General features: G+C 47.6%; 2 protein-coding genes across 5 annotated transcripts in view; one reads left to right on the plus strand and one right to left on the minus strand.

The window, feature by feature from the left end:
* Positions 1-3054: 3054 nt before the first annotated feature.
* MIEN1 (migration and invasion enhancer 1) lies at positions 3055-9824 on the minus strand. Its single transcript, XM_048517305.1, has 4 exons — positions 9619-9824; positions 6674-6771; positions 5491-5567; positions 3055-4470 (listed from the first exon to the last, which is right to left on the minus strand). Exons 1-4 carry the CDS (start codon positions 9696-9698, stop codon positions 4387-4389), a joined length of 339 nt encoding a protein of 112 aa, XP_048373262.1. The 5' UTR covers positions 9699-9824; the 3' UTR covers positions 3055-4386.
* The window catches only part of GRB7 (growth factor receptor bound protein 7), a 96403-nt gene continuing 80395 nt past the window's right edge, over positions 9711-25718 (plus strand). The window contains exons 1-2 of one of the 4 annotated variants that reach the window (XM_048517297.1): positions 14803-15289; positions 21805-21895. In XM_048517297.1, the coding sequence (XP_048373254.1) occupies positions 15146-15289; positions 21805-21895 (235 nt within the window). In that variant the 5' untranslated portion in view covers positions 14803-15145. Of the gene's footprint in view, positions 9812-10720; positions 10990-14802; positions 15290-21804; positions 21896-25718 lie in introns of those variants that run through there. The other 3 variants (XM_048517298.1, XM_048517299.1, XM_048517301.1) reach the window with 3 other exon arrangements.

Here is a 25718-nt window from a genome sequence, read left to right on the forward strand (position 1 = left end):
CCCCAAAGACGCAGCCAAATTCTGAAGCTCTGAATCAGAGCCCTGTGCCCAGCAACCTTAGTTGAAGATCTCCCCTCATGATCACATTCTGAGCTGTACAGCCAGTCAGAACATAGAAGGCGCATACGGAGCCTTTGGCATACCATTGACTGATGATGATGCACAGAACCCTAGAATAGCAGGTGTTTCCCACAGTGGCCTAACCACAGTGGCCTATCCTTGTCCCCAGGCGCCACTCTTCTGGTCACGTGGGGGGCGCAAAATCGGCCCCCCAAGTGACCAGGAAGTCCTGCTGGCTCGTGGTTTTCGCACGCCCTCAACCCCGGACTTCCTGCTGCCTCCAAGCGCCCTCAACCCCACCCATGTTGCCATAAACATGGGCAAGGTCTAGGGTGCCCAACTCCCTCCCACTCCCCGCTGGACTCCCAGCCAGCAGCCCCTTCTGACCGCCCCTCTGGGCAGGCCAGAAGAGACTGCAGTCCCCGGCCTCAGAGATCCAGCACTGAGGCTGGGGGTGGGGCTTGGGGAGCAGGAAGTCTCACCCCTTCCTGCTCCCCAAACCCCACCCTGGCCTCAGTGTTTATAAAAGCAGGTCTCTGAAGCCGGGGACTGCAGTCTCTTCTGGCCTGCCCAGAGGGGAGGTCAGAAGGGGCTGCTGGCTGGGAGCACAGCGGGGTGTGGGAGGGAGTTGGTCACCCTAGACCTTGCCCATGTCCATGGCAACATGGGCAGGGTCGAGGATGCAAGAGCCATGAGGGAGCAGGAAGTCCTGCTGCCCCATTGTCCTTGAGCGCCCTCGCCCCTGCCCATGTGTCATGGACATGGGCAGGGTCGAGGGCACAGGCAGCAGTGAGTGGCGGAGCCTGGGGGGGCGTCCAGAGACAATTTGTCTCCAGCTGCCATTTACCCCCGGTAATCCTCTGGTTTCCCTCAGGGACTGGCAAGGAATGTCATCACCCACCTGCTTAGCTGCTCCTGGTGCACGAGGCCAGAGCTATTTCCCAGTAGATCTGCAAGCCCCGTCAAATGAAGCTTTGCCAGAAAAAAAAGGGGGGGGGTAGGAGTCTGTGGGAAAATGACAGAACTTGGTGCCTAACATCTCCCCACTGGCACACGGTATTTGCCCATGTTTTTTTCTGTCATCTCCCTTTCCATGCAACGGCACAAATAAAATTACCCGTGAGACATCATAACTAAGAGGCTGTTCGAGCAGGCAGTTGGGAACAGTGAACTATGGAAAAATGCAGGGAAGCCCAGGGGTAGCATCCCAGCAAATACACCGGCTGCTGCTATGAGGTCAGACCACATGAAGCTGGCTTAGCTATACTCCAGCAACGACCTATCAGACAAGTCTATGTTTGACTGCTCTGAGCAGTAGAGACCCAGGGCACCTTTGACACCACTTCCAATCTGACCCTTTCACTGGTATCAAACCCAGAACTGCCTGTAGAAGTAGTAGTGTTTAGATTTATATCCCCCCTTTCTCTCCTGTAAGGAGACACAAAGGGGCTGACAATCTCCTTTCCCTCCCCGCCCCAACAAACACCCTGTGAGGTAGATGGGGCTGAGAGAGCTTTAAAGAACTGTGACTAGCCCAAGGTCATTCAGCTGGCGTGTGTGGGAGTGTACAGGCTAATCTGAATTCCCCAGGTAAGCCTCCACAGCTCAAACGGCAGAGTGGGGAATCAAACCCAGTTCTTCCAGATTAGAGTGCACCTGCTCTTAACGGCTATACCACTGCTGCTACCAAAGGCAAAGCAGCTAACTCTGGCATCAAGCCACAGACCCAACATGCAGGTGTCTCCCCCTGAGTCAGGCCATTGGTCTTACCATGGTCTCGCCTGAGAGGCAGTGGTGCGCTGCAAGCAAAAGTCTTGCTTCACCTGGAAAAATGCTGGAGCTGTCAGGGAGAGAGGTGGGATCTTTGGCAGGTGCAGCGGATGCTCCACCCTTGAGGCTCTGCTCCCTCTCCAGATCTAGGCAAGCTGAACTGAATGGAAATGGATTCTTCCACCCACCAGGGCTGGGGGTTCACCTGGTTGCTTTGGAAGGTGAGCTCTATTGGTTTTATACTCCTTTGAAATTCCACCCCAACCCCGCCTCCTCAGGCTCCACCCCTGCCCCGTCCCCCAAAATATCCAGGCATTGGCCAACCCACAGACAGCAACCTAAAAACACTTCAAACCTGGTGAACTTCAAGAGCGTGTCTCTGTTCTGAAAAAAGCAGGAGAACCTTTGTAGAGAGAAGAGCAACCCCCCCCCCCTTTGAGTTTTAGTCCAATGCGATTGCTCCCCAGAAGCCATTTCACCACTTTTTGCACATGGAGTAAACCAGAAACCCTTAAATAGGTCTATGGCTGAGGGGAGCCTGCTGCAGATACAAAATCTTTCTGCCCAAAAACTGGACTTCGGTGACTCTCCTGTCTTGACCACAACACTGTAGTTTTGGCGAAGATAAGAAAATCTTTGGGTGTTGTGGGTTTTCCGGGTTGTATGGCCCTGTTCCAGTAGTGTTTTCTCCTTCAGAGGATCCTCTGAAGATGCCAGCCAGATGCAGGCGAAACTGTCAGGAGAAAATGCTACTGCAACAGGGCCATACAAGCCGGAAAACCCACAACACCCTAGTGAAGGCCTTCGACAATACACAATAAAACTTTATCAGGTGTTCTTCTTTTTGCAGTATAATTTTAAATGCTTCCAAGAGTGAGCCTTGAACCTTAAGGACATCAGCTGCGCCTCACTCTTGAAATCTGAAACAGTGTTTGGTCCCCCTTCCCTATCACCTTCACAGTATTCACTGAAACTGTCCTTGTTCTTTTTCCTCCATACTCTTTACTACCAGTTCTGATTAGGACAGCCAAGCCTGCCAGATCCTGGAAGCTAAGCAGGGTTGGTGCTGGTTAGTGTTTGGAAGGGAGACCTCTAAGGAATCTTGATGCAGAGGCAGGCACGGGCAAAACACCTCCAAGTGCCTCTTGCTTTAAAAAACCCTGTGCCGGTCGCTAAAAGTCAGCTGTGACATGACAGCATAAAAAAAAACTAACCGTAAAAAAATTACCATAAGCATTTCAACTTTTATTTGTAATTATACATTTATATATAATCAAAAGGATTCATCAACGTTCTCAGCAAATGAGGCAAAAAAGCAGAGCCGACTTTTCCGTCCTCAGTTCCCGGCCATCTGTGTTTTCATCACAGTTTGCAGCACCGCTGAGACCTGGCCTCTTCGCACTCCTAGGGTGCCAGATGTGCCAAAGTTACAAGGTGCCAGCTGAAGAGGTGAACACTGGGTGCTGAAAACCCAGGAGCTTGGAAGAGGGAGGGAGGGGCGAAGGAGGGATTAGACTTGTCCTTCACAAACTAGGCATGAGAAGAAAGACACAGCATCCTCAGCGCTGCCTCTGCCGTAGAAAAAGGAAACCTGTCGGAGACTGAGATTCATCTCTGCCTACGCAGCTTCGTTTTATGAGCTGAATCTTGCACAGTATGAGAAATTAATATCACGGTTTTGGCTTTATGGAGACGTGCCCCATGGAAGGAAAGAAGTGGGGGATGCAAATGGGCATTTAATTACCATCTTTCAAAAGTAGTCAGCAGGGGCAAGGGAGAACGGGAGCATGATCCAGCCAAAATTACTGGAATGTTTTAAAAAATGCTTAAAATGGATCCCAGGAGTCAGGCTGATGTATAAATGGGGGTGGTGGGTCACAGCACTTGGCTGGCAAACAATGAGTTGGGCGGGCGTGGCAAAAACAAAAAATCGGTCTCTGCCTCTCCTTTGCCCCCGAGGATCCAGTCTGGGATGGCAAAATCTTGATGGGATATTCCCCTCCCGGGCCCTGCCCTATGCTAAGCCATGCCCTGGCCCTCCCTTCAAGCATTTGATCTATCCTACACAACAAAGGAGGACTTCCTGGGGAAAATGGATCCTGTAAGATCCACTCTTCTGGCTCTGAACAGTCACTAAACCAGGCGGGCTGGACACTGGCTTGTTCAGGCTCCTGGTCAGAAGGGGGAGGAAAAGGGGTCTGCGTCCCATGAACGCAGTCACGAAGTCACATGCAACAAAGAAGGCAAAATTATAAAAGGAGCAGGGGAAAAAATAGGGGCTCATATCTGAGAAGGCAGATAGCAAGTGTCTCATCTAAAAATGAGCACTGAGGGGAACTTCCCTGAAGGAGAAAGACTTCCCCAGCATATTTTGAAAGGGCCTGTGGTCCCTACCCACAATCCCCTCCTGTGGCTCTTGCCTATAAGGCTCTCTGGGATTAAGAACCCCAAAATACCCACCCAGTAAAATCATCGCACCTCAAGGCAGAGGTCAGGACAGCTAGAAGTAAGCTGGGGGAGAGGAGGGGGGGGGGCGAAAGACAAGAACTGGACAGGCTAAAGGATCACACACGGTGGACGGCTCTTGGTGATCTTCTCCAGAGGTTCCCCGTTGCTGGCCCTCCGGATGGCTTCAATGAGCTGAAGGGGGAGAGAGAAAAGCGACTCCTTCAAGGACAGGCAAAAGGATTCATCTGTACTACGAAGCAAGACTGTCAAGGTGTCCCTGTTAAGGATATTGACAAGCTGGAACAGGCCCAGAGGAGGGTGACCCACATGGTAAAGCCTCTGGGATCCAAGCCCTATCAGGAGAGATTTAGGGAGCTGGGTATGTTTGGTTTGGAAAAAAAGAAGGTTAAGGGGTGACATGGTAGCCATGTTGAAATATTTGAAAGGATGTCGTGTGAAGAGGGAGCAAGCTTGTTTTCTGCTGCTCCAGAGACCAGGACCAGGAGTAGTGGGTTCAAGGTGAAGGAAAAGAGATTCCACTGAAACATTGGGAGGAACTTTGTGATTGTGAGGGCTGTTCGACAGTGGAATGCTCTGTCTCAGAGAGTGATGGCGACTCCTTCTTTGGAGGTTTTTTAATACAGGCTGGATGGTCATCTGTCAGGAGTGCTCTGATTGTGTGTTCCTACAAGGCAGGGGGTTGGTCTGAATGGCCCTTGTGGTCTCTTCCAATTCTATGATTCTCAGTACCCTGAGAAATTAAGTTACTTCAAAGAGGGAACCACACATGGGGAAACTATAACTGAGTACATTCAGAATAAAAGTATTCTTTCAAATGCACCTTCCTCTCCATCCACAACTATGGAAACAAGTATTTTGTAATCAGGACAGACGGTTTCTCTCCAGGGATCGACAGCTTTTATTTCTGTTAAATTTTTACACTTCACCTACTCCAAGATTAAAAACAACCAATTCTTGTGGCCACTGAAAAACTAAAGGCATTCACCACAGTAGCGAATTTGGTAAAGCAGATTCTGCTTCACCAGAGGCAGGAAGAGTTATGTTCAGCTGGGCTCTGCCACCATCAATCTGTTCATCTTTAAGGGGTCACAAGGCATTTTGTTATTCTGGCTGCAGGAGATCACAGGAATCTCCTACTCTGCTAGGATTCATATGGAGGTTGTTGTAACTTGAAGGTTATTTTACACTCACATCTTTCTCGTAAGGGAATCCTCCATTCTCAAGTTTGGAGAAGACCAGCTGGCCGTTTATCTCAATCTCAAAAGCACCTGTGAAGAGAAAAAAGCAAAAACCAGAAATGTACCCAAAAAGAGAAATGGGGAAGGAAGAACAGTCTCAAACCCAGCTCTGACGCCCCTCCCCCACTGTCAATGCCAAGGCACAGCTGCCTCTGCCCAAGTATCAACCCATGCAATCGAGATGACATGGGGCCACAAGTGAGACTGCGCACCCGGCATCGGATTCCACAGTTCCCTTCCACCAAGGTGCTTCTTTCCAGTGCACAGAACCTGCCTTGTATTGGGAGAGATTCCCTTCCCTTACAGAAAAGAACCAAGCCACTGAGCTTGCCTAAAGCACACCAAGCCACCTGCTTCTCCCTCAGGGTGCCGTCCCACACCCCAGTTTCTAACTAAAACACTATCCCACCCTCTCAACACTTAGAAGGGGTTGCCACTGGCTGTTTCAGATACCCTGAAGACCCTTGTCCGGGGCTCCTCAACAAGGAATAACAGATGTTTTCTTTGGAGACGGTTTGTTTGTGGCTCACCCTCCCCTGTACATGTAGCCATGGGAACATGCCAGGCACATGTGAGTGTACAGCCTTACTTATTTGAATGATACTGCTTTAGTGGCCCGTTGGCCACAAGCTGCATCTGGCTAATATAACCCCCAAAATAAATTAACTCCTTTTACATTTAATTACCACCCACAAAAACTTAGCTACCAGTAGCATAATACTGTGATCTGGGCCAGACAACAGATACAAAGTTAAATTTTGCAAAGAAGAATATAATGTATAAAATTTGTGAAATAGTTATAAAATTTATAAAATAAATTTATAAAATAAAAATTGCCTCAAATATTTCTGTCTTATATCTCCCAGCGACTATAGAGTGTGTGGTCTCAGTTCACACACATCAGCAGTGAAGTCCCACCTGCCAGTATCTGAGCATCAAACTCCCCAGTCCCAGCACTGTTAACTCAGCCTAAGCATTTTGGTACCATAGTGTGTTTCTGAGGGCTTCACAGGTACAAAATGCTTGATAATTCAGTGCTTCTGTGGAACTGTTGCTGTGTGAGTTGCAGGGCGAAGGGCATCGTGCGAAGAATGATGTCTTACAAAGTCAGTGTGGAAGCCTCTCAGGGGCCATACCTGTTCCTCCGAGTCGGGACTCAATCTCCACATCCGGATACTCTTCTTTGACTGCATTTGCCAGCTCCAGGTAGGCAGACTCAAAGCCGCAGGGTTTACTGGGAAAGAAAAGGTACGTAGGGTGTGAAATAGGAGTTAAAAGTGGCAGCCAGTTCCAAGGGAGGAGCTGTTTCCATCAGACGAACAAGCAAACAATGCAGGACAGATGCAGGTATGTACTGTATGCTGTCTGCATGCCTTCCTTTTGGAAATGGCGTCACTGAAACAATTCACATGTTCAGACAGGAATGCCCAATGGAGGTAGTCAGGGATCAGAGCCTGCATTTGTTAAGTACATTACTATGCACATAAGTACATTACTATCTATGTTTGTTAAGTGCATTTGTTAAGTACATTACTATGTTAAGTACATTACTATCCTTTGGGGATTGGGCGGTATAGAAATTGAATAAATAATAATAATAATGGAAGGGACATGACCCTGCCCTTCCTCTGAGGCACTCAGGCGACCCTGCACTGTATTTCCTTCCCCCATGATGTCTTCACTACAACTCTGTGAGGTAGGCTAACTGGTTTGGATGTTGCGGTTTTTCCGGGTTGTATGGCCGTGTTCCAGTAGTATTTTCTCCTGTACCTGTGGCTGGCATTCCTGATGAGTGTTCGTCCAGCTTTTTCTTGAAGACAGTCAGCGAGGGGGAGCTCACACCCTCTCTAAGCAGCTGAACTAAAGGTAAAAGTAGTCAATCCCCTGTGCAAGCACCAGGTCTTACTGACCCATGGGGTGACAGCAGATTTTGTTTATGGGGTGGTTTGCCATCGCCTTCCCCAGTTATCTACACATTGCCCCCAGCTAGCTGGGTATGTCTTTCACCAAACTGGGAAGGATAAATGGTTGGGTTAACCTTGAGGCAGCAACCTGAAACCAGCTTCCGTTGGTTCAAACTGAGCATAACTTTGACTGCAGTAATGCAGCTTACCACTGAACTAATTTTACTGTGAAAATGTTTTCCCCTAACATCCAGCCAGAACCTTTCCACCTGTAATTTATACCCATTCTTGTGAATCCTATCCTCTTCTGCCAACAGGAAATCCCTCTACCCTTCTGTAACTGACAGCTCTTCAAATCAGCCGAACGGCCAGGTGAAACTCCAGGAGGGTAGGCACCTGGCAGGTCTCTGGTGGGAGGGCATTCCACACTGCAGGGGCCACTGTTGAGAAGGCCCTGTAGGCTGCCTCCACACCCTCCTCTCCTAAGGACAGCCAGGAGGGACTCCCACTCCAACCTCAGTGTCCAGGCAGGAATATATGGGCAGATACTCCCTCTCAAGTACCCAGAGCTGAAGCTGTTTAAAACTAGTTGCTGTTTTTCTAGCAGCTTCTCTGGTTGCTTGCTAAGTTCCTGTCTCAGTTTAAGATGCTGGACCTCTAAAGGTCTTCATGAGCTGGAATCCATGGGCCTGAAGGCCCACCTACACTGCATGGATCCATCAGCTAAGGAGGCTCCACCCCAAGAACTCTTGCAACCTGCTCAAGAACATCTGTTCTTCCTCACACTGTCCCCAGGCCTTTTCAGTGTCAGCCCCGCCACTTTGGAATCGTCAGAACGGCAATTTTTACGTTGGCTGTTGGGAGTCACTTCAGAGAGCCTGCAGCTGATCACAATATTTTGGTATTAATGGCTGACAGCTTGGCCATCTGAAGGAGGCTGTTTTGCAAAATTTTGTATAATTAGTGGCAAGGATAATTAGTGGCAATGTCAACCTCCAGAATTGGAGCTCATTAGTTCCCCCGGAGAAAAGAGAAGCTTTGGAGAACTATGTAGCCTTATGCAGTACTGAGATGCCCACCCTCCATCCCCCATCCCCAAATGGCCATCAGTTTCCCAATCTGGATTTGGCAACCCTACCTGCCCCACCCTCTGCCAGTGGTCTGGGCCTGTGGGAGGGGAGTGGGATATAAATATTTTAATATATTTAAATATTTAAACAGATCAATGCTACATTAAAACAGAAATATTTTATAGTATTTGTATGAACACACACTGCCATTCTATCAGAGCACTCACAGCACACAAAGCTGATTTCAGTGGTTACAGAAGGAAAGATTTGGCCTTATCAGCCATTCCACTTTTCTCCACTGTCCTGCATGCAGGTATGGGAGGTTCTGAACATGTTACATTACTGCTTCGTGCTTAGTATAAGAGGCTTCTAATTTTCTCCTCTGTTCTATTTTATCTTCACAACAACCCTGTAATGTAGGTTAGGCGAAGAGTGTGTGACTGGCCTGGCAAGTTTGCAACAGAAGAAGAGACTCGAACTTGTGTCTCCCAGATCTTAGTCTGACACTCTTCACCACTGCACCATGCCGGCTCTCGCATGTTTATGTTGTTTTAACAGATTTTTATTAATTTGTTGTTCTGGAAATGGAGGGAAATTGGTGCAAGTGAGGGTTTTAACAATACATTATAAATAAGTATCTCCCTCACTGGGGCAATTCCCATTTGGTCCCCTTCTTTAGGGTACAGAGCGGTGACAACCACAGTGCACCAGCATTAATTAGCAACTCGTCATCAATGTACTCAATTATTTTTATTCGGTTATTAACTAATAACTAGCATAATAGAATTTCCTGTTGCATATTAATAGTGTGATTAAAAATTATTTTTCCTTATTAGAATGTGACTATTAACACTATTTGTCATTAATTTGTTAAAGCTGTTTAATAAATAATAAAATGTGCCGGGGGGGGGCAGAAAATGGAGCCTGTCTATCACACGAGGGGGAACGGTTAAAAAGGCGGGACAATGGGTCAAGTGGGTGGAGCCAACAGAGAAAGCTAACGGAAATTAGGAGGTGGGCGTGGCTTATAAGAGGGCGGGCGCAGCCTCTTTTTATTTCAACAGCCCCGCCCACAGCCTCATTCCTTCTCGCCCCTCCCCTTCTCACCAGTACTCCACAACGATCCGGACTCCTCTTCCGGCTACGGGCGGGGCTTCCACAGCGGGCTCACCGGAGCCGTCGCTCATCGCGCTTATTTCGAGTCAGTCTCTCCGCTAACGCCCCGTTATCCGAGTTTCCCGAGGCTGGGAGCCGAGATGGACTTCCGGTATTTTCCTCATCACGTACAAAGGAAGGCTTGGTAAACAAATTGCTTCCGGGTTTGTGTCGAACCTTGGCCTTTGAAAAAGGTCCGTTTCCGGTCCCATTCGCGCCCTCGCTGTAGCAAGGTTTGGCGCCCCCTACCGAGTCTAATGGAGAAGCTTCGCCTCGGGAGGGAACTTTAGCCCCGCCCATTCCCCTTCAGTTACCATAGCAACGCCTGAAGTGTAAACAAGCTCCTTAAGCAATATGGGGGAAGGACTAACACCACAGCTCCCGCCCCTCCCCGTAATCTGTTCTTTTCACCATAATAGGACAGCCCAGCCTCTCACTCATATTTGACAGTGTTTTTATTTATCCCACCCATTGGAACATCCTTTTTTCGTTTTCCTGGTTTATCCTCACAAAAGTTTATCCTCACAACAGTGGTTAGGGTTGCGAGGTCTGCCTTGGAAACCAGCAGGATGCAGGTGATGCAGCTGTTGGCAACATCATGATGTCACTTCTGGGGAAATGGCCAGGATGTAATGACCCTACTCTAGAAATTGCTGGAACTATAGTAAAACCATAGATTTTCTGGTGATTCCTAGACTTGAGGTCACTTCCAGATAGGGTTGCCGGCTGTGGGTTGGGAAATCCCAGAAGAAGAAGAAGACTTTATTTACAGTCAATGACCAAATATGGGAAATCCCAGAAGATTTTGGGGGTGGAGCCTGAGGAGGGCGGGGTTTGAGGTGGGGGGGATCTCAGTAAGGCATAATGTCATACAGTCCATCTTCTGAAGTATCTTTTTTTTCCAGGGCAGCTGATCTCTGTCACTTGGAGATCATTTGTAGTCCCAGGAGATCTCCAGCCACCACCTGGAGGTTGGCAAAATTGCTTCCAGGGAAAATACTGCTTTGATCAGTTCTGAGAAATGGGAGTAGGGGTGGGGATTTACTATGTGTAGTTCACTGCTAGTTCAAGGTCAGTGGGAGACATGGCAGGAGGTTTTGAACCAGTGTCTCCCAGATATAAACACATATGCACCATCCTCAGCACCCGCAAGCCAGTCCTTATTGTTTACCTGCCCATAAGAAATCACCACTTCTTTTCCTTAGGTGAACATTTAACCTTAAGCAAGCCACTGGAGCCTCACAGTTTTTACCCTTTCGGTGGTGCTGGAAAGCCATCAGACTGCAGGGTTTCAACCTCAGTGAGGCGATTCCTCATACTGAGGTGATTGTTCTTTCCCTGTGGATGCTTTGCTTTCTTTGCCTTTAGGGTTGCCACCCTTCTGGTGGCACGTGGAGATCTCCCGCAATTATAATTGATCTCTAGCTAAGAGAGAGCTGTTCCCCTGGAGAAGATGGCTGTTTTTGAGGGTAAGCTCTGTATTCTGCTGTGGTCCCTCTCCAAACCCCACTCTGCCCAGGCTCCACTCTCAAAATCTCCAGGTGTTTCCCAAACTGGAGCACCAACCCCCCTTCCCCCAACAAGCATCCACCCAAAACCTTCCATTTGAAGAAGAAGAAGAGGAGTTTGGATTTATATCCCCCCTTTCTCTCCTGTAGGAGACTCAAAGGGGCTGACAATCTCCTTCCCCCCCCCCCCCAAACAAGCACCCAGTGAGGTGGGTGGGGCTGAGAGAGCTCAGAAGAACTGTGACTAGCCCAAGGTCACCCAGCTGGCATGTGTTGGAGTACACAGGCTAATCTGAATTCCCCAGATAAGCCTCCACAGCTCAGGCTGCAGAGCAGGGAATCAAACCCGGTTCCTCCAGATTAGAATGCACCTGCTCTTAACCACTACGCCACTGCTGCTCCATGTTTGGCCACTTTTCCTTTGTTTCCGCTAACTGGATGTTTCCCAAACTTGCTTACGATTGATTGCTCTGCAAAGACTATGATCCTAGTGCGTTTGCATGCCATGTGGTTAGCAAGGTGTACATATTTTAACTTCCTCTCCAATATAGCAGTATAAAAATAGCTATTTTTAAAAAAAAATCCGGAAAAATGGAGAATTACCATGGAGTAGTAGCTGCGAGATGGTTTCCAGGAAAAGTAAATAGGATCCATCTGGGCAAACACTGTTGCTGCTGCAAATGCCACCGCATTTTCTGTGGCAATAAGGACACAGTGGGGAATCATCACCATGTGGAAACAACCAGTGTGTCAATTCATGCCAATGGTATCAAGTTTTTAATGCTGCCCCTGATAAATCAGGGCTTGGCCTCAGTGTTCTTACTGTGGAGATACTTCCAAAGATTTTTTGTTCTTATGTTCTCGCCAGTGAGAGAGGTCTCTTTGTCATACAAAAACCAATGTATCGTCCTGAATTCCATGGCTGCTTCCTCTTGGAAGGACTGCAGGGTACCTAAACCTTTGCACAGCTGCTGCTGAGCTTCTCTGCAATTCTTAAGCAAGCACAGGATCTTCTGGATGGCAGCCCCGATTTCCTTTCTCCATTTGGTCATTTTCACGGTGACTTCTTTGTGAGAGGAGCTCTCAACAGAATTGTCACCACCCTTTTTGCGGCGACCCTTCTGAAAACCCAGCTTTTTCAGTGGAGCATTCAAGGTAGCCTCTGGTCGGGCTCTTTAGCAGGCTGCTGGAGATCTGCCCAGAAGCTGGACAAGTTTCCACTTCCTGGAATCGCTGGCACAAAGATCCAGCTTGGGCTGCAGAAGTTTATCTTATTTTTGGCGTTGCCGATTAATACGTTTCTACTTGCTATGCCTCTTAGGCATGATTGCTTTTATCACTTATCTCACTGGCTCAAACTACACATTAGGTGATTGTTTTCTCTCCTTGTAGAAGGTTTCATTTTAATCTTTCCCCCCACCCCACATTTTCAAATTTTGTTAGTATTTCAAAATTTTTCAAACATCAGAAGAATGCACACACAAAGAAAACCCCCCACCAAATTGCAAAGTGCTTATTCCATAAGGACGACTAGTAGAAATATTACCCACCAAGATACAATTGAATCTTTAGCATCATGACCAACAGAAGTCTCATTTTTCTCTATTGGTTCTTATTTTAGCAGTTCTTAAGCTTCAAAGCCACTAACCATCAATTTATTTTTTCCTGTTTTATCTAAATACTCTATCAAGGCTTTCCAATTGTCCATGAACTTAATTAAGTTCTTTTCTTTGAGTAGCAATGTTAACTTGGCCATCTCTGCCTGCTTTAATACCTTCACCCATAATTGTTCAATTGTAAGAATAGCTGGAGGAATAGCATTTCTGCTATGTATAATATTCTTGAAGCTGCTGTCATATTCAAAAAACAAAGTTCTATATTTTAATTCCAGAGATCAATTCCCAAGTCCCAACAGATCAGGTTTCATTTGCTACAGACTGTATCTGTACTAGCAGGGATTAACTCTTCACCTTCCTGAGGGTTTTTTTAAAATCTCAGAATCTCACTTTTAAAGATTCTTTATCATCAGCTGGAACCAAGAAATGAAGTCCTTTATCTTAATTTCATCTTCCTTTCTGCCATAGGTGATAAAAGCTGGTTGGGGAGGGTGAGTCTGAGCTGGAAGGGACAGGAAGGGAAAGGTTTAAACCACTTCCTTCCACTACTTTTCATTGGCTCTGATGCAGCCAACTTGCAGACTTGGGTGTTTAAAACTGCAGGAGGGAAGCACAGAACTCTGTTTACTGTAAAGGTCGTAATAGATTGCAGGAGAAATCAGGTGGGAGGGACAACTTGGGTTAAAGCTATGGGAACCATTTGCCTGCAATTTGAGAACCTTTGAAGAACACAGAGACTGAGCATATTCACAGCTACCTAAGCTTGCGTTAGACTTGTCCTCTTGCAAATCCACGCACAGGAACTGAGGTTGCAGACTTATGGTGTGTCTACAAGGTGGCAAAGCAAACTGAACTAAGCACAACTTGTTTCCAAGAGTCCACATTGAAAATCATACTATGAGAAACTCTTATCTACCCAAGCTGGGTCTCCTTATGAATTTCTATGAAGAAGGGATGCCGGTACCCTGCCTTGGGCGACATCTTTATGTCCCATCTGCAGAAAAGTGTGTGGTGTTTGGACATTTCACTTTCCAGGCGAAAGTGTGAACAAAACTCTCTGTTTAGGGTTGCCAGCCTCCAGGTGGAGCCTTGAGATGTCAAAGAATTACAGCCATCTCCAGATGACAGAGATCAGATCCCCTGGAGAACAAGGCTGCTTTGGAGGGTGAACGCGGGGACGATATACCCTGCCGAGGTCTCTCCCCTCTCCAAACCTGCCCTTCGCAGGCTCCGTTCCCCAATTTTTTTCATTTTCAGTTTATTATTAGACTTAGAGTGGCTAACAGTCATATAAATGCAATCGTAGATCACAATCTTACAAAACTGAAAACGTTTAAAGTATCCGCTAAAGCACATTTACAGCATCCCGTTCATATGATCGGGCCCCGGAAGGGACAAATAGCAGGTCTTCTACGTTGAATAAGACTGCTGCTTAAAGTGGGATGTTTCCTAAACCAAAGCTGGCATTTGCCACTCCAGTGTCATGAGTGAAACATGGCTGCTCTTTTAGTCAGAACTGTACTTTAAAAAAATGGGTGAAGGCTGGCTAGTTGCTCGTTAAAAGTTGATCCATGCAGGCCTGGTTTGAGAGGGCAAATGGATGAGATTGGCTAATTTTTCCCTTACCAGAGCCAATCTGGTTTGTTGGAAGGCAGCCAGGGGTAAGCAGGAGGACAGAATCTTTGTCTGCTATAGTTTAGAAGGCCTTAGGTGACCTCAAGGGAGTGACCCATGGAGAGCAGTGAGCTGCTCTGCTTTGCAGAACCGAAAAGCCAGGTTGAGAGAAAGCCCTCCCCTCTTTCCGACCTCTTTTGGTTTGCCCTCTGTGCTTGCCTGACTGACTTCGCCCTGCCACCCTCTTCTTCGAGACAGACAGAAATAGCTTGGCACCATGTGGCTTTGGAGTTATTCATCGTCTCTGCTCCATAAGGAGAGACGAGACATATTTTGGCCACAGCCTTTGCTACTTTCTCCTCAATGGTCCTTTGGGGCAAACTTCTTCCCCAGGGACTGGGGCGAAGGGAGCAGAAGTGACACTGGTGGAGAGGAATGAGAAGAGAAGACGAGGACTGGTACATCGTGAGCTGTGCCGGATGGATCCGCTGCAGTTGTCACCATTTCAAACATCCAGTCCTGTCATCGTAGCCGAGTGTGAAGCATATGGGACTCCAGCAGACCATGATGGGGTGGGGCGGGGGGCAGAAAGCAGTGGGTGTGGATTGGGCCGACAAATGCAGCTGTGGGCTGAGTCACTTGTGAGTAAGGTGGAAAGGGACGGCAGAGCCTCTTTTCTGGTGGATGGGAGCCTCGTGTTGACGAAAGGGACCCGCAGGCTCTTGCTTAGAGACCCGCGGGATGGAAGACACCCACAGGTTGCACTGGAAGAGAGCCGTGGGGGTCGTCTTCTGCTGCACCTGCCTCCGCAAGCGGGTAGCCCCAGGCAAGGCGCACTCCTGTCCTGAGCAAAAGAGGAGCCGCAGCACTGCTTTCCGCCATAAGGTAATTGCTGCACTTTGGAAACTGATCCTTTATCTCTGAAAGGGTGGACCGTGCTGCTTGAAGGTCACAAGATGTCTTTTGGTGTAAGTGTGGGGACGCTTCATGCGTCATCTCACCACTGAGCACAATCCCTTCTGATCCCCTCATCCCTGAAGATGCCAGTCCCTGGGGGGGCCCTGGAGATTCCCCAGAGGTACAGCTCATCTCCGGATCAGTTCCCCTGGAGAAAATGGATGATTGTACCCCACCGAGGTCCTTGTCCTCCCCAGGCTCCACCCCTAAATCTCCAGGGGATTCCCAGCCTGGATCTGGCAAGCCAAATCTCCAACCTTGGGGCTATCAGGCAACGCTGTGTGTTCGTTTGTGGAACACATCTACTTGTGCTTTTGTTTATGAGCCTGTGCATAACGAACCAGTGAACACAGGCTTTACATAAGTGTTTAGTGAGATATTTGACAGGGCACATATGCGTGCCAGTAATGTGAGCACACTTTTGTTTTTATGTAAGAATTCAAGACAGCCCGTGCTTTGATTTGTGTACGTGTTCACCTACCTATGCGTCCCCAAAGAAACACTTTCCCTTTTTGAACCTGGGGCTGGAGGATGGGAATCATTTTGTAAGCAAGTTCGAAACGGTTTGGGAAAAGGTTTCCCTTTCATGGTGTAGGCATGGTTTACCAGCTGGATTTCTGGTTGCCAGACATCTGGTAAAGTCACAGGAGACGTGTCAGACTAAAGAGACGGTTTGCCTGACAATTTAACTGAGATTGGTTTAGGTTTGCATCTTGAGTCTCTGCACAGCTTGCTCGTCTGGCAGCCTTTATGTGTACTGGGGGGGTCTAGGGTGCCTGCCTTTCTCTTTCATTATGAGGCCCAGAGGCACATGGGGGGGGGGAGATAGTGCCTGGGGGCATCACCTGCTCCGGGCGCCTCCCCTCACCCCCCATGGCCCACTTACTTTGCAAGTGGGGGGGGCTTGGGAGGCAGCGAGTGACTCAGTGGGTGCCTGACGCCGGCTCCTGCACTCCCCACCCCAATAGCGTTGGGAGGCTGGAAGAAGCTGGTGCCAGACTGGCAGCCTGCTGCAAGCCCTCCGAAGTGCCCCACAACTTGAGGGGCGCCCCGCAGGCCTGTGGCATTCTTTGGTGAGTAGGGGACCAATTTTGAATCCCCCACATGACCTGATGGGCTGTGCCCGAGGACAGGTGATACCCCCTGTCTCTCTGGCAGGTACGCCCCTGGTGAGGCCAATACATAGAAGAGCTGCACTGAAGGCTGAAATGTAACAGGCAAATCTTTCTCCAGTAAGAGATTAAAAGCCTCCTTTATAATTTCTGCCTGACATTAGCCTCACCTGGGCAAAGATAACAGCTCAAAAGGTAGATGAGCTCCAAAGAGAACTGGAAAACCATGATCAACCCAACGTCTCTGCTTGGTTCCTAACAGTCTGGAATCGGAAAACAACAGAGAAACAGTGCAGTCCTAAACAGAGTTGACATTGGAAGGGTGTTGCTCTGATTAGGGTTACTCTGTTGCTTTCCCAATACCCTTTCTGAAGGTTATTCCAGTGGTGGGATTCAAATAATTTCACAACTGGTTGTTTACAAGCACCATTTTAACAACCGGTTCTGCCGAAGTGGTGCGAACCTGCTGAATCCCACCACTGGGTTATTCAGCCCCGTTGCATCCCACTGGAAAAAAAGCAACACAGAAGAAGAAGAGTTGAATTTATATCCCCCCTTCCTCTCCTATAGGAGACTCAAAGGGACTTACAAACTCCTTTCCCTCCCCCCCCCCCACACAACAAACACCCTGTGAGGTAGGTGAGGCTGAAAGAGCTCAGAAGAACAGTGGCCAGCCCAAGATCACCCAGCTGGCGTGTGTGGGAGTGCACAGGATAATCTGAATTCCCCAGATAAGCCTCCAAAGCTCAAGTGGCAGAGCAGGGAATCAAACCCGGTTCATCCAGACTAGAGTACACCTGCTCTTAACCACTGTGCCACTAAGCAGATTGAATATATATCAAATGAAAGGCAAAACTATTGGAAATTCATCGAGGTATATGCAGTCACCTGCTAAATTTTCTTCTTATGGGATGATTTGGAAAAAGAAACTTTTTAATGATGATCACATTATGGATACAATCTCTGGGGGGTAGGGTTGGTCAATAATAAAAAAATTCGGTAAAATTCGGATTTGGGTATTTTGGGGCATAAAATGATTTGTATGCCCGAATCCGAATCATAGCCGATTTGGATATGCCCGAAAATTCGGGTAAATCCGAAAAATTCGGGTCCGTTTTATTATTTTTTTGATTTTTTTGTGTTTTTACACGTTTTGGCCTGCAGGGGGTGCAAATTTAAAGCTAGAAGCACTAAACTTTCAGGATATCATCTGGAGACTGTCCTGATGATTCTCCCCAAGTTTGGTGCAGTTTGGTTCAGGGGGGGCAAAGTTATTGACCCTCAAAAGGGGTGCCCCATCCCCCATTGTTTCCAATGGAAGCTAACAGGAGATGGGGCTACACTTTTGAAGGTCCATAACTTTGGACCCCCTGAACCAAACTTCACCAAACTTGGGGAGTATCATAGGGACAGTACTTGTATGATACCCTGAAGTTTTGGTGACAGTAGCTCTAAAACTGCACCCCTCACAGTCACCCAAAGAAATTTCCCCAGATTCTGTGCTCTGTAGTGGCTGGCTGGCTCCATTGCAGCCAATGGGAAATTTCTGTGGGAGGGCTGTGGAGTGCACATTTCTCATGGTAAACCCACAAAACTTTCAGGGTGTCTTCAGGAGAGTCTCTTCATGACACCATCCAGGTTTGGTGACCGTTGCTTCAAGGGGTTCAATGTTATGGGTAGGGTCCATCTCCCACTGCCCCCATAAGCAAAGTTCCTCAAACCTGGATGGTGTCATCCAAAGACTCTCCTGAAGATACCCTGAACATTTTGTGACTGTACCTTGATAAATGTGCACCCCACAGCCCTCCACCAGAAATTCCCTATTGACAGCAATGCAGAAGTCACTGCAGAAAAAAGAATCTTGGGCAAATTTTTGGGGGTGCCTGCAGGGGCGCATTTTTAGACATATCAGCACCAAAATATCAGGGTATCATCAGGAGACTGTCCTGATGACACCCCCAAGCTTGGTGCAGTTTGGTTTAGGGGGGCCAAAGTTATGGACCCTCAAAATGTTAGCCACCATCTCCTTAGCTCTCATTGGAAACAATGGGGGATAGAGCCCCCCCCCTTTGAGGGTCCATAACTTTGGCCCCCTGAACCAAACTGCAACAAACTTGGGGGGTGTCATCAGGACAGTCTCCTGATGATACCCTGAAATTTGGTGCCACTAGCTTTAAAAATTCCGATTTTCATGTTTCACCGCTCCTGCACATGAAGCCTGCTGGAGTGATTGAGCGGTGAAACACGCAAACCAGCATTTTTAAAGCTAGTGACACCAAACTTTCAGGGTATCATCAGGAGACTGTCCTGATGATACCCCCAAAGTTTGGTGCAGTTTGGTTCAGGGGAGCCAAAGTTATGGACTCTCAAAGGTGTAGCCCCCATCCCCTATCAGCTCCCATTGGAAACAATGGGGGATAGTTGCACCCCTTTTGAGGGTCCATACCTGAACCAACCTCACCAAACTTGGTGGGCAACATCAGGACAGTCACCTGATGATACCCTGATAATTTGGTGCCGATACATCTCAAAATGCGTCCCCTGCAGGCACCCCAGAAATTTGCCCAAGATTCTTTGTTCTGCAGTGACTTAGCTGTATTGCTGTCAATGGGGAATTTCTGGTAGAGGGCTGTGAGGTGCACATTTCTGAAGGTATGGTCACAAAACTTTCAGGGTATCTTCAGGAAAGTCTCTGGATGACACCATCCAGGTTTGGGGAATTTTGCTTCAGGGGGGTTTAATCTATGGGACCCAAAGGGTGGGGCCCATCTCCCACTGCCCTGAAGTAAAGTTCCCAAACCTGGATGGTGTCATCCAGAGACTCTCCTGAAGATACCCTGAAAGTTTTGTGGGTTACCATGAAAAATGTGCACTCCACAGCCCTCTATCAGAAATTCCCTATTGACAGCAATGCAGCTAAGTCACTGCAGAACAAAGAATCTTGTGCAAATTTCTGGGGGGTGCCTGCAGGGGGTGCATTTGTAGATGTATCAGTACCAATATTTCAGGGTATCATCAGGAGACTGTCCTGATGATACCCTCCAAGTTTGGTGCAGTTTGGTTCAGGGGGGCCAAAGTTATGGACCCTCAAAAGGGTAGCCCTCATCTCCTTAGTTCCCATTGGAAAGAATGGGGGATAGGGACACCCCTTTTGGGGGTCCATAACTTTGGCCCCCCTAAACCAAACTGCACCAAACTTGGAGGGTATCATCAGGACAGTCTCCTGATGATACCCTGAAATTTTGGTGTTGTTATGTTTTAAAATGCGCCCCCTGCAGGCCGAAACGTGAAGAAAACACCAAAAAATAAAAACGCAATTCGGCTGGTGATCCGAATCCCATGGATTCGGATCTGTTAGGATTCGGACAGCTCAGATTCGGACCCTGCTTGTCCGAATCCGTCCGAATCAGTTCAGATTCGGTAAAAATTCGGATTTGGACTGTCCGAATCTCCAACCCTACTGGGGGGTGGGAAACCAGGTCGTGTGTGCAGCAAGTAAAAAAAAAAGATCCTTCCCCCTCCCTCTTTTTTTACAGTTTTCTTAACTGTATAATCACACATAATATTCCATCCATACTTTGCATGGGGAAAATAATTAAAATTAAACTTGGAGGTGGAGGGGGTGTCGAGAAAGAAACCAGGTGACAGGCAGTCCTCGGGCAAATGTTGAATAGAAAAAAATAATCTCTGAAGAACGCAGGGAGGACCCCCAATATATTTTGATTAAAATCTTCTCTGGGGCATTGGGATCCAAGTTTCCTTCCCTTCAAAGAAAATCCTGAGGATGATATTACTCATAATGTTGGGGTGTCTGGGCTTTGACGGCGTCAGAATAAGCCCTTCCTTGGTGAATTTGCCAAGGCCTCGGGTTACTGGTGATTCGAAACTCTGGCACCTCATGTAGCCCAGAGCTCTAGTATGACAGTGCAGTTCAAATGCTTTGCAGCTGTCCGGGCCGTGTAACCGTCATCAGATTGATGGCTCAGCTGGCATTTTAGCAGACTGCCTTGTCTGCCACTCTCCGTGTTTGGAGACCAAAGGTTTTCTTATTCGTAATGTTCCCAGTTGCTGTATGCTCCATACGTTTCTATCCTTGCAGCCATGAAGCTGCTAGCTCAAGCTTATGGTAACTAAAGTTGCCATCTTCCAGGTAGGACCAGGAGTTCTTCTGCAACCTGGAGGTGGCTATAGCACTATAGTGCTTTGTAAATGCCTGATTTTTAAACCTGTTGGAAAATTCAGTACCGGGCAATGTAGCCTACACAAAAAATCGATTGCATCCACCAACAAGGACTCTCTCCCCCCTTCCCATTTGTTTCTTCCCACAAATTTTGGATTTCTTTCTTTTTTTAAAAAAACTGCCCCTTTGCTTTGGTTGCCTGGAGGACATTCTTGGATGAAGCTCCTTCTTCCTGGACATCTCAGTGGTTGGAATGTCAGACTTGGATTTGGGGGCCTCATCAGGGTGTAATGCAATAGATACCACCCTCCAAAGCATCTGTTTTCTCCAGTGGAACAGATATTGGTCCTCTGGAGATAAATTATAATAGCAGGAGATCTCCAGGTGCCACCTGGAGGTTGGTAACCCTGTATCACTCCCTAAACCTCACTTTTCCAAGTTCCACCTTCAAATCTCCAGCTACTTCTGTTGGCGACCCTACTTGCACATGGTGACCGAGTGCACTGTTATTGTGCTTGAATGCAAAGCTACTGCTACAATCAGAGGCGTAGCTACAATGAGGACATCCGCCCCGGGAGCTGCCATTGCAGTCACATGGGGGGGCTTCGGGTATTTCGGGGGCGTGTTGGGGCATTTGGGTGCATTTTGGGGGTGGGGCGTGTTGGGGTGGGGAGGGCGCATGCGGGCAGTTCATGCCCCAGCCGCAGTTCCCCCTCCCTCCGTCACTGGCTACAATGGGCATTTTAGATAACTGAGCAGAAGGACTGCAGCTAATTCTTTGCCTGAGAATTTCCCAGGTTCAGTTTTTGGCATATCCAGTGAAGACCCCGAGTAGCAGGGCTAGGAAAGACCAGATATCAGAACAGATATTATATTTCTGTTATGAAGATGTTATACTATAGTCAGACCAAAGATTGAACTTACTTGGTTCATATATGTTCAAGATATATTTATTTAGTTATTTGCAGCTCTGTTTTATTGTTTTGCTAGCAGATAGTAATGTGTTTTTCCACTCTTGTCCCAATTACCTTCTGGTGTATACACCGGAGCCGAGAAGAGGAGAGAGGAGAAGGGTAGAAAAGACTGGCCAAGGACCTGGTGACTCCTGCCAAACTGGGGTATTTCATGTTCCCCCACTTTACCATCTGTAGGAAAACCAGGGGTCAGCCACGTCAGGACTCAAGGTTCAGGAGTGGATCTACGGAGGCTCACAATGCCTTGGAGCCCAGAGTCCAGGTAAAGGTAGGAGATGTTTCAGCGTTTCTTTTTCAGCCTCAAGGACCCTGATCCACCAACACACTCTTGCTATACCTCTCTGTTTTAAGCCTTTGTCCATAGCTGGGAACTTCAAACATACACATACAAACAATCGCCAAACATTTACATGATATAGTCACATTGCTTGGATCACTGATTTAAAGTGACTGGGAGCTGCAATAAATGAAAACAGCCACAAGGAAGCCGTGTGCGACTGTGGGCCAATAGGTTGTCTGAACTGACTGCTTGTGAGCACCAACAGCAACTTTACCTGCTTCTTCAAAGAGTTTGCAAATGCACTATATCCAACAAAGACAAATGATATAGGGAAGGGGTAATTGTTGCGTGTTGTGTGGCTGGAATACATGACCATCTTGCTCAGTTCTGCATCTTGCTCAGTTCATCTGCTTTCTTGGTAGCTGGCTACTGATATATATCTGCTTGTTGTGGAAAAAAGCCACCAGTCCAGAGGTTTTAATCTGGGCAGAAAGAGAGACCGCTTAATCGTTGCAGTTGGTGCTGCCGCAGCAGCTGTAAAAGATTGAAAGGGGGATGTGTCAGCAGCCTGTGGGGCCCAGACATGACAGCGGGCAGGATACTGTGGATGAGTGATCTGTCTGTGGGTGGCATGGCCCAGGCAATCTTACCAATAATAAAGTGCTAAGGGATGGAGTGTTCGATGACAAACCCTCCACCAATAAGGGAACAGGACTCACGAGTCCTGCTCCCTTATTGGTAGAGGGTTTGTCATCGAACATTCCATCCCTTACCTGGAGCAGTGGCACCTTGCCGCCGCTGCTCTGAAGCTCCAAAAGCCCCTTCACCCTCCCCATCGCCACAGCAAGTCCTCCCGGCCCCTCCCTGCCCTCACCCCCTGCCCTATCCAGGCCTGCTGTATTTCTTACCCTACAGCAGGCTTTGCTATTGCTAATAAGGCTCAGTGTGTCTGGGAGGTCCAGGCAAAGGGAAAAGGTCTTTGCCTTCTCATAATCCATAGTATGAACATTAAAAGTGTGTGCGTGTGTGCAGCTGAAGTCATCAAGCAAGCACTTGTTTGCACACAATAAGGGTAGCAGCCATAGACTGTAAAGTAATACACATATTTACATACTATGTAAATACTATGCACTCATGATCCTCCAAAGATTTGCTGAAGCCAGAAAATATCCAGAAGCTAAGAACATAAGAAAGATCCTGCTGGATCAAACCAGAGTCCATCTAGTCCAGCACTCTGCCACTCACAGTGGCCCACCAGATGCGTTTGGGAGCTCACATGCAGGATGTGAAAGCAATGGCCTTCTGCTGCTGCTGCTGCTGCTCCCGAGCACCTGGTCTGCTAAGGCATTTGCAATCTCAGATCAAGGAAGATCAAGATTGGTAGCCATAGATCGACTTCTACTCCATAAATCTATCCAAGCCCCTTTTAAAGCTATCCAGGTTAGTGGCCATCACCACCTCCTGTGGCAGCATATTCCAAACACCAATCACGCATTGCATGAAGAAATGTTTCCTTTTATTAGTCCTAATTCTTCCCCCCAGCATTTTCAATGGGTGCCTCCTGGTTTTAGTATTGTGACACAGAAAAATTTCTCTCTGTCAACATTTTCTACCTCATGCATAATTTTATAGACTTCAATCATATCCCTCAGACTTCTCCTCTCCAAACTAAAGAGTCCCAAACGCCGTAACCTCTCCTCATAAGGAAGGTGCTCCAATCCTTCAATCATCCTCGTTGCTGTTTGCTTCGCAGTGGTTTTTTCCTACTTTTTGTTTAAACAAGGGATTCCCTGGCTGCAAAGTGTCCACAACCAATCCAATTATTTTGTCCTCCCTCCATTTCCTTTCTCTACCCATGCAATCTTTGCCGGCTGCCTTCTTTGGTTTTTTAGGGGGGTGCTGTTTTCAGTCTAGTGTAAATTTTCTAAACCATGTAAGTTTTAAATCAATTTGAAGGGTCTATTGAGCAATGAAAATTCAGTGTGAAAATAGAATTTTTAAAAACCAGCCCTTTTGATTCTTCTGAGGTGGTTTCTGGAAAAATAGGAGAAACTGCTGCTGTATGTGTGGGGGGGGGGGGGGAACCAGGAGGAGTGAGAAAACCCAAAGAAAGCAAAATGCATGTTGATTCCCTCCACTTTCCCTGAGAAGGGAGAGAAAAAGTCATGGTTTCAGAAACTGTGAAGATTCTCTGAGCTGAGGCACAAGAGTTCAGGCCAGGGGGAAATGTGTGTGCATCCAAAAATCCAGTCCAAAGGGAATGAACACTCGATGTGAACAAGTCCACAAGTGCACAAATGCTGACTGTTGCTGTTTGCAGGGCCAATTTCTTGTGGGTCTACTATATGTAGTTCTGATGATTAATTTTTAATAGTAAGAATCATAATTAATGTTGGGTTGCACCTGGCGGGGCCACACAAAGCTGTGCTAGTGAGTGCCCTGCGTGGAGTCGTTAACTTTTATTACCAGCATCTGTCTCGAACAAGTGTTATGATCTGCTGATAGCAGCAGGTGATGACTCTTATCTCCAGTGCCATGGAAAGTGTTACCTGCTGACTGCTGTGTGCCAAAGGCGTGGGGCACACCAGGCCAAGGTATTTTCGTTTTGCTGGCAAATTGGCAGTTGCAGCAGCCAAGTCCTATCAAGTATTAGGGGTTATGGTTGTTTGTCTGTCTGGCTGTCTAATACATTTATATTCATTTAGTCTACGGTTGCCAACTCCAGGTTGGGATATTCCTGGAGATTTGGGGATTGGAACCTGAGAAGGGCATGGTTGGGGATTGTAGAGGGTATAGTTCTATGGTGTCCACATTGCAAAATTGCCGTGTTCTCCAAGGAACCTGATCTCTGTACTATGGAGAACAATTGGAATGTGAGGGGATCGCGTTGTCCACCTCCTGAGATCTTTTCAAATCTTACAGAGTCATTGCCCTGTCAGTTCCCTCCGCTCCTCGGAGAACCTGTTGGAGGTCCCTGGCATGAAAGACACCCAGCTTTTACGGCCCTGCCCCCTACCTGGTGGAGAAGGCTCCCTAGCCTAGGGAGATCAGGGCCCTGTGGGATTTGCAAAGTTTCTGCGGGGCCTGCAAAACAGAACTATTCCACCAGGCGTTTCCATCTGGCCAGCCAGGCTGATTGTATTAACCCCATATTTTAATCTTGGCCTCTTGTGGGTACAGTAGGGGGTGGTTTTTCACCATTTGCTATTGTTATTGTTTCCTATTTTATGGTATTTTATGGTTGATTTCGTTGCTTTATTCTTGTTGTTCACCGCCCTGAGCCCTGCGAGGAAGGGCGGTTTATACATTAAATAAATACATAAAATATTCTTAAAAGGACAGCATGAGTCTGAAGTTGGGACACTGGTTTGGCAGCCAGCAAAGCTTGTGTGAAGAAATGGCTCCCACCCCCTGTTGATGTCTGAAGGGAATATTTTAAATATTTTTTCCTTTTCTCTGAGCCACTCCCATCCAGCCACCCTTTTGAGCTGCTAATACAGATAGTGAGAGACAGTGGGATGAGTTAAGCTCAGGCACGCACGTGCACGCGCACACCCTTCTCTAAGCAGGTATCACAGATTTGAAGGACTAAAAATGATAGACATCAGGAAGATGGTACCTGTATACAGTGGTGGGATTCAGATAATTTAACAACTGGTTTCGGTGGTGGAATTTAAATAAGTTAACAAGCAGTTGTTTACAATCAGCATTTTAACAACCGGTTCTGCCAAAGTGGTGTGAACCTGCTGAATTCCACCACTTCCTGTATCCACCAAGGTGGGACCTATGGAATTACAGCTCATCTCCACAT

Source organism: Sphaerodactylus townsendi, linkage group LG15, assembly GCF_021028975.2.
Source record: "Sphaerodactylus townsendi isolate TG3544 linkage group LG15, MPM_Stown_v2.3, whole genome shotgun sequence".
In the NCBI taxonomy this organism is placed as follows: domain Eukaryota; kingdom Metazoa; phylum Chordata; class Lepidosauria; order Squamata; family Sphaerodactylidae; genus Sphaerodactylus; species Sphaerodactylus townsendi.

Coding starts and splice junctions, on each gene's coding strand:
- MIEN1 (XM_048517305.1), bottom strand. CDS start 9,698: ATGAGCGACGGCTCCGGTGAGCCCGCTGTGGAAGCCCCGCCCGTAGCC. Junction 5,568..6,673: donor GTCCCGACTCGGAGGAACAG/GTATGGCCCCTG, acceptor TTCTCTTCACAG/GTGCTTTTGAGATTGAGATA. Junction 4,471..5,490: donor GATTCCCTTACGAGAAAGAT/GTGAGTGTAAAA, acceptor CTCCCCCTTCAG/CTCATTGAAGCCATCCGGAG.